Genomic DNA, 8,419 nt, shown 5'->3' with positions numbered 1-8,419 from the left:
TTATTAAAACAAAACATATCTTCACAATACCATTCAATTTTATCTTCCTTCTATTACTGTAATTAGCACTCTTCTCACACATATAACCTGTCTACCAATTAAATAAAATAAAGATTAATACAATTATTGCAGTAATAGTATTATCTGTATTAATCTATTTCACTTTTTCTCTCCCTCTCCATCTTAGTTTATTTAAATATTAATAAAAAAATTTAAAAATTCACAATATATTGAGATCCCCACTAATTTATACTACTATAATCAATTATTCCCTCAAGAGTTATCTTCCTCCCCTATCATAGAAAGGATATAATTATCTCTCAAAGAAAATATTATTTTTATAATTACCCTTTTATCTTTACCCCATTTTCGACCCTTATTTCCATGCCATTTTGATTGTTCATTACGCAATAAAAATTAAAAATATTCATCTCATAGCACTATTACCCTTTGTAACTCCTCGTATTATTTTATTAGAAAATTAACATCTATTGTTATCTATATTATCATCTAAAATATAGTGTAGGGACGCGGACGGGATGATTTTTTTGTCCCGAGACGAGACGGGACTGGACGGTATGGGACGGGACGGGACAGGACAGGACGATACGGGATGGGACCACCAAATGGGACAGTTCTCGTCCGGTGGGATGAAACAATCGTCCGTCCAGGGGTCTCCGGATGATGGACGGACGAATCTGGATGGAAAACCGCCGGATTCACATGCGACGGTTGAGATGTTGCCACGTGACCTCATTAGGACAATTTATAATATATTATAGTCTATTATAATATATTAAAAATATAAAATGTGTTTTTTCATCTGGGACAAATTTTGGGAAAAAAATTCATCCCGGGAGGACTGGACGGGACGAAAAACCGTCTCGAGATTATTGGACGGGATGATTTTTTTGTCGGTGGACAAAAAACCGTCCCGTGCTTCGTCCCTGAGCTAACATCGGACATAGGACGGGACAAAATTTTTCCCTTCCCGTCCTTTGTCCACATCCGGGACGATCCGAAACTATAATCTAAACATCCTGGAATCTAACCGATTTATTAGATCTACTCTAAGCACCAGTCCATGTGGGGATGACCTCACTCACTGCCAGACATATCGTTGTGAGTTTAACAATGAACAATTCAATTTGATCGAAGCAAAAAAAAATTACGATGACATCAAAATTGTAACAATAATTTCGTTCTTTAGGATCAATGGTTGATTTCAAGATATATCCACCTCCTTATTGTCAAGAATTAGATTGAAAACCTGAGAACATTAGTCCTCTATACAAACAAACATTTCCTCTTTGTATCCCATCCTTAAAAAAAATCTTAGTAAGTTGTTTGTACCTTGCTCTCTTGAATGGTCAGCAGATGATCATCTTAAAATGTGCCATAGATGGGTAAAAGATTTGCAGCATTAATCCTAGAAAGATGGTCAGCAACTGCTCTCTCTCCTCTGTCTCCCCCCTCTCTCTCGCTCCTCGCTCCCCGTCTCTCTCCTCTCTCCCCCTCTCTCCCCTCTCCCCCCTCTCTCCCCCTCTCTCCCTTCTCTATCCTCTCTCCCCCTCTCTCCCCTTCTCTCCCCTCTCTCTCCTCTCTCTCTACTCTCTCCTCCCTCTCTCTACTTTCTCCCCCCTCTCTCTCCTCTCTCCCTCTCTCTCTCCTCTCCCCCCCCTCTCTCTCGCCTCTCTCTCTCCCCTCTCTCCCCCTCCCCCCCTCTCTCTCTACTCACTCCCCCTCTCTCTCCTCTCCCCCCTCTCTCTCTCCTCTCTCTCTCCTCTCGCCCCCTCTCTCCCCTTTCTCCCCCTCTCTCCCCCCTCTCTATACTCTCTCCCTCTCTATCCCCTTTATCTTTCTCTAGGTATACATCTCTCTGTATAAATTTATATGTATAGAACAAAACGTGGAGGAAAAAGAGGGAGAGATAGAATATGAGAGAAAGCAAGAAAAGAGATGGAAAATCCAATGGGCATTTGCTGTTTCAATAGCCTTCACCTCTTTTGACCTGCTAGACTTCAAACCCAATCCCCCATCTCTTTCTCTAAAATTATCCTCAGCAGCTCCCACTCTGCTCCACAAGAAGCAATCTCCAGATGCGAACGCAATGAACAAATATCCTCAAAACTCTTCCGGAAGAACAATCCCCCAGAAAGCTCTTCATTTGCACCAGACTCGGACGAGTTCTGGCTTAACCAATCGATAAGGTAAAATTGATCCTTAATTAATTTGTCTTTATGTGATGTAGTTGATTAAGAAAGTCAACTGAGTAATGGTTATTCAGTTGTCGGTGCTATTAACTAGACTGATATATAAGCCTATAGGGTCACATGCATAAGGTTTTAGGCATCGGTTGATATACTTTGAATTTAGGGATTTTTTGTTCACTATTCCTCGAGATGGGGCCTTATGTGAAATTGTCTCAAGGGAGTTTATGCAAATTTACTTGAACATTATAAATAAATTGTGGTGGCTTTAATTGATATCTATGTGAATCATTCTTGAGTAACCCCCCCCCCCATTTTCTTATGTTGCACTTCCTTCTTTAGTGTTGCTTCAAGTAAAACTTGGGGGTGAGAAAATACTTTCAATTCTTCAAGTGAGACTGGATTCAGTGTTCCATCTTTAGTGTTGCTTTGTCTGCTCTCTTTGAGGGAGTGGAGAGGAGATATAGTTCTCCAAATATTGCATGGATACATCAAAAGGCCGCATATATGAATTGAATGGCTTGAAGAAACTCCTAAGAAGAACCAACTAATTACAGAAGTTTAGTGCCAAGCAAAATGAACATAGTGTGCACTCCTTAATGTGTGGAGACACTAAGCATACATAGTGTGCACTGCTTAACAAAAGAGTTGAATGGATGGTATTATACCTAACTATCAGAAAAGTAGATTGATGTCACTGATGTGTAAGCAGCCTATAGACCTTTGACATAAAAGGCATTTTGTGGATGGATGTGTGTGTTTTAAGTATGTTCTATGAGTTCTTATTCATATAATACAAAACTAGTATAGCTCGAGAGCATCAAGAAGTTCATAAAGATGATTGAATGGTCAAGATGAGATCATATGCCCTCTATATAAGACAGGACAAGTCAAGGAAAACAATGGGATAAAGTCCTTAATTATTTTAGAGAAGTAGTTCTCTGATTATTTTCCAAACGAATGAATACTAACTGAGATGACCAATTAGGGTTTGATAGTTGACCACACCCTAAGCCATCTTAGAGCATCAAGCTGATGAATGATCATGCATACACGGTAAATAATGATGGAAAATGTTCTATGAGAGAGTTGACATACTCTTTTGCATCTTTTATGGCAGGAAGTGTAGCTTACCACCCCACGTGCTTGCAAATTAACCAATTAATTGTGTTGAATCAATTCTTGATTAATTAATCTACATGTGATTTAGATAATTAAGAAAGGCAACCCAGTAATGGTTTTTCAACCATTGGAGTTATTTACTAGACTGATACATAAGTCTACATGGTCACACGCATAAGGTTTTTGGTCAATATACTTTATATCTTAGGGATTTTTTTATTCACTATCCCCTGAGATGGGGACTTATGTGAAATTTTCTCAAATTTACTTAAACATTATAAATAAATTGTGGAGGTTCAATGCTCCCCCCTTTCCCCTGTTCTGCTTCCTTCCTTAGTATTGCTTCAAGTGAGACTAGATGGTGAGGAAATACTTTAAATTTTTCAAGTGAGACTGGGTTCAATATTCCTTCTTTTGTACTGCTTTGGCAGCTATGTTTGAGGGAGTGGAGAGGAGATATAGTTCTCCAAATATTTCATGGATACATCTCAAGGCTAAATTTATGAACTGAATGGCTTGAAGAAAATCATAAGAAGAACCAACTGATTCCAAAAGTTGTATAGTGCCAAGTGAAATGGAATTTTTAAACTTTCGGTATTAAGGTATGTTTTTGATTGAGTATTTCTCTGCACAATCAATTTTTAATTCTCAATAGAAGCCACAAACAATCATCATCCACTATGTCAACTTATTCTATTTTTTAGACATTTATATGCATTAATCTTTAAATAAATTTATCATTTTCATCTTCTGATCTCGCCTAATTTCTTGTTTTGCATTTGAATGCTAATAATAAGAAAAGGCAAAGGACATATTGAATATGCGATCAGACAATACTGGTAAGAAGACAGATTCTGAGATCATCATAATCAACTTGCCTCGCAAGGAAGTTGAAGATATCTCTACTTATTACATCATTGTAATATGTATAAAATCCCTCATTGTAACTAATGACGGCAATGAAACCACACAATATGAGATAGATGACAGACCAAAATCCCTTTCCACACTACACCCTCAGCCATCCGTCCACAACCCTTAACAAAAGGTTGTCTGTCTGATGACGGATGATGACAATGAAACCACAGACTCTGAGACGGAAGACAGACCCAAATCCCTTTCCACACTACACCCTCTGCCATCCGTCCACAACCCTTAACAAAAGGTTGTCCTTTTGATGACGGAGGATGGCAAAGAAACCACATACTCTTTGACATACCACCGACCAAGACCCATTTCCATCCCACACCCTCCAATCATCCCTTTCGATAACCCTTAACCAAAAGGCGCTCCTTCTAATGGCCGCACGAGTCCACATCTCCCTACTAACTTCGCCAAAGAACGAGACATACAAAGAATGACCGACGACGGCAACAGAACTGCAAACTCGGTGACAAATGACTGACCAAAATTGCCTTATATGTCATGAAAAAGCCCTTCCCTGCTATCTCCCCACTAACAAGTTACCAACCAACCTACACTCAGCAATGTCCAAACCCACACCTTCTGCCATCCCTGTCAACAACCCTTAAAAAAAGGCACTCCTAATGGCCGCACGGGTTCCCATCCCCGTACCAACTTTGCCAAAGAACGAGACAGATATGACAGACGACGGCAACAAAACAGCAGCCTCTGTGACTATAGTGCAGGGAGGCCGACAGGACGGTTTTTTCATCTCAGGACGAAAAAATCATCTTGTACGCGAGGTTGGCTGAAAATCGTGATGAAAATTCGTCACGAGACCTCTATACGGGACAATTTTTGTCCATCGAACAGAAAAACCATCCCATCTGGAAGTCTCGGACGAAAAAACCATCCCGTCCGCGTCCCTGCACTGGTTCCGGATGTCGGACGGGACAATCTTGAACTATATCTGTGACAAATGACTAACCAAAATCCCCTTAATATCCATCCCATGAAAAACCCCTTCCCTAACTATTCCCCACTAAGAAGTTACCAACCAACCAACCTACCTTCAGCAACTTGCAAATCTCCCATGAAAGGTGGAGCCATGGCACTCAGGCCAAGGAGAAAGCCTTCTCTTCCCCCCACTCCTCCCCTCTCCTCCCTACTCCTTCCTCCCTCCCAAAACCCTAATTCCGCCAAGGAGAAGGCCTCTGCTTGCAGCTCTTCCGCGCTCTGAAGAGCTCTCCGATTTCGCCCAATCGCCACACCTTCAACGTGCTCGTGCACGCCGTCTGCCGCTCGCCGGAGGCCGGAGAGATCGAATTGGGGGCTCTCATGGCGGAGATGGAGGCCGCCGGGCTCGATCCTGACGTCGTCACCTACAACACCTTGATTTCTGGGCTTTGCAGGAGGGGGAAGACCGAGAAAGCCACGGAATTGCTCGAGAAGATGGAGCGCTGAGGGCTGGAACCAGATCAGATAAAATGCAGGCCTTGATCGTAGGCCTTGCAAGAAGATCAAGATCAAGAACAAGCGATTCTCTGCTTGCCCTCCAACTGTTCGATAAAATGCAGATAAGAGGATTCTCCCCTGGTGAGCCGACAAATTCCGACTCGGACGAATTCTGGCTAAGTAAACTCGACCACAGAGACTGGGTCGCCCCCAACCAAGTCCTCAAGATCTTCTCCGCCATCGCCAACCCCCGTCTGCTCTTCCCCGCCCTGAACAAGCTCTCCCTCAGACGCGACTACAAGCCCAGCGAAGCCCTCTTCTCTCTTCTCCTCCGCAAGCTCGCCATGGCCAGAGACTACCACTCCATCACCCATCTCCTCCTCCCCACGATAAAATCCCAGAACTGCACCATCTCCGACGATTTCTTCTTCCAAGCGATCAAAATCCTCGGCATAGAAGCCCACCACGCGGAGGCCGCCATCAAGACGCTTACCGCCATGCCGGAATTCAACTGCTGGCCTTCTCTCAGAACCTTCAACTTCGTACTTAACCTCCTCGTCAACTCCAACCAGTACGACTCCATCCCCAAAGTCTTCCTCTCCGCGCCGAGGCTGGGCGTCGAGCTAGACACCTGCAGCTTCAACATACTCATCAAGGGCCACTGCAAGTCCGGGGACTTAGCCGCTGCGCGGCACCTGTTCGAAGAAATGCCCAAGCAGCGCTGCACTCCCAACGGTACGTCCTTCTCCACGCTGATGGACTGTCTGTGCAAACGAGGCCGACTCGACGAAGCGTTTGAGGTGTATGCGAGGATGGAGGTCGAAGGGTGCTCTCCGGACGCGGTTATATTTAATATTTTGATCTCTGGTCTGTGCAGAGAAGGGAGAGTTGGAGAAGGGATGGAGTTGTTGAAGAAGATGAAGTTGAGAGGGTGTTATCCCAACGGGGGGACTTACCAGGCTTTGTTGTATGGGTTGATTGATGCTGGGCGGTTTGTGGAAGGGAAGAAGTTCATGGGATTGATGAGGGGAGAGGGGCACTGCCCAAGTTTTCTCTCTTACAAGCGCTTGATTGGTGGGCTTTGTGGAGAGGGAAGGAAGGCAGAAGTGGAGGAGGTTTTGAAGGAGATGGTGGGGCAGGGGTTTGTTCCCAGGATGGGGACTTGGAGGGAGATTGTTGGGTGCTTGGAGTTGGGGACTGAGGGCTCTGAATTCATTACTGATCTGATGTCTTGAGGGGTAGGCTTTGACATTTTGGACCGGGGACCGTCGGACCGGACCGAACCGGGACCGAACAAGACTGGACCGGAAGTAGACCGAACTTCAGGTAAGGTTTAGGTCCATGTCAAAAAACCAGACCGGACCAGACCCTGTCCCACGCACTACCCATCCCCCTCCCGTTGCCCTTCCCATCACCCGTCCCAAGTGCTCATCGCCGCTGCTCCACGTGCTCCTCCGCCAACCTCTGTATCGGACGAGACAGGGACCGAACAATACTGGACCGGAACCGGACCGAACATCAGGTACAGGTTAGGTCCATGCCAGAAAACCAGACCGGACCGGGACCGTCAAACCCTATTGAGGGGCTTGGAGTCCGGGTTTTGATGGGTGAGTTTTTTTTCCCTCTCAATGAAGAAAGACTGAAGATGTCAGTTTTTGAGGCTATGTTTGTTGAAAATTTTCAAATATTTTCACTTTGGCTTCTACTTGTTCTTTATGTATAAGATATGGACTGGATTTCTTATCATTAAAGTAGTTTAGGACAAGGTAAAAGAGGACATAATATTTGACTCCTTTTGTGAAATGGTAAAATGATGGCATTCATCCTTGATATTGAAGATTTATGGAATGAATATTTATCCAATATTCTAATCAACATGTAGAAGTTAATGAATATTTATTTGTAGAAAATTTATCCAATTATCTTAGTGTTGACTTCATTTAGAAATTAAAATATAGATTTGGAAATATATTTCAATATTTTTATTAATTTCCAGAATTCCAGGTAATTTCAAATGGGACCAGCAGACTGATAGATCTGAAGATTGGCTTTTTATATACTCTGATTTTTTATTTTAATAACTCTAGTGGAAAAAAGGTTAAGGAACTAAGAATGGTTTGCCTAAACAAGGATAAATTCTTCTCCTACGGAGAAGAAATTTAATGTCTTTTTGTTTACGCTACGGACTTGAAACATAGCAACAACATTGTTTGTGGCCCCTTTGTACTTGTCATATCACACAAAGTACGCCTATACCCACTAGATATAATACAACACACGGCATGTTATTACTGAGATTTGAAACCATAACCTTGGCTTTGATGCCATTTTTTAAAACCATTAACTTACTCTTGTGCTTAAGGCTATATCTTGTAGAAAATATGCTACTGAGTTATTAACATAGACTACCCAGAATGCATCATTCAAATTAGGTTTTTAAAGGGTATTGGTTGGTACTCCAACCTATGCAACAAATCAAGAATTTAAAGAATAAAATGAATGAAAACATCATTTAGGAACCATGTGAAAATCATACATTATCCAAGTACGAGCAAGTTTTCAAAACCTTAGTAAAACAACTCAGGTATGTATCAAGGCATCTAGGATAACATGTATATAGATTATGCATAAACATACTATTTGTCATTTTTTATGCATTATATCAATGAAACATATTATCTGATAATGCATATTATATGCATTACATCATTCATGCTCATACTTAAAGA

The 8,419-nt window shown here is 42.3% G+C and overlaps 1 protein-coding gene across 1 annotated transcript; it reads left to right on the top strand.

Moving 5' to 3' along the window:
• The first annotated feature begins 5,265 nt into the window (after positions 1–5,265).
• LOC144702923 (Pentatricopeptide repeat (PPR) superfamily protein) lies at positions 5,266–7,441 on the top strand. The gene is given in 2 exon segments (XM_078574950.1): positions 5,266–5,714; positions 5,717–7,441. Coding segments are annotated over 2 exon segments (1,350 nt in total). The 5' UTR covers positions 5,266–5,573; the 3' UTR covers positions 6,926–7,441.
• The last annotated feature ends 978 nt before the right edge of the window (positions 7,442–8,419 follow it).

Source organism: Wolffia australiana, chromosome 5, assembly GCF_029677425.1.
Source record: "Wolffia australiana isolate 7733 chromosome 5, ASM2967742v1".
Taxonomy (NCBI): Eukaryota; Viridiplantae; Streptophyta; class Magnoliopsida; order Alismatales; family Araceae; genus Wolffia; species Wolffia australiana.
The sequence above is the reverse complement of the archived record's forward strand: the minus strand, read 5'-3'. Positions and strand labels throughout refer to the sequence as shown.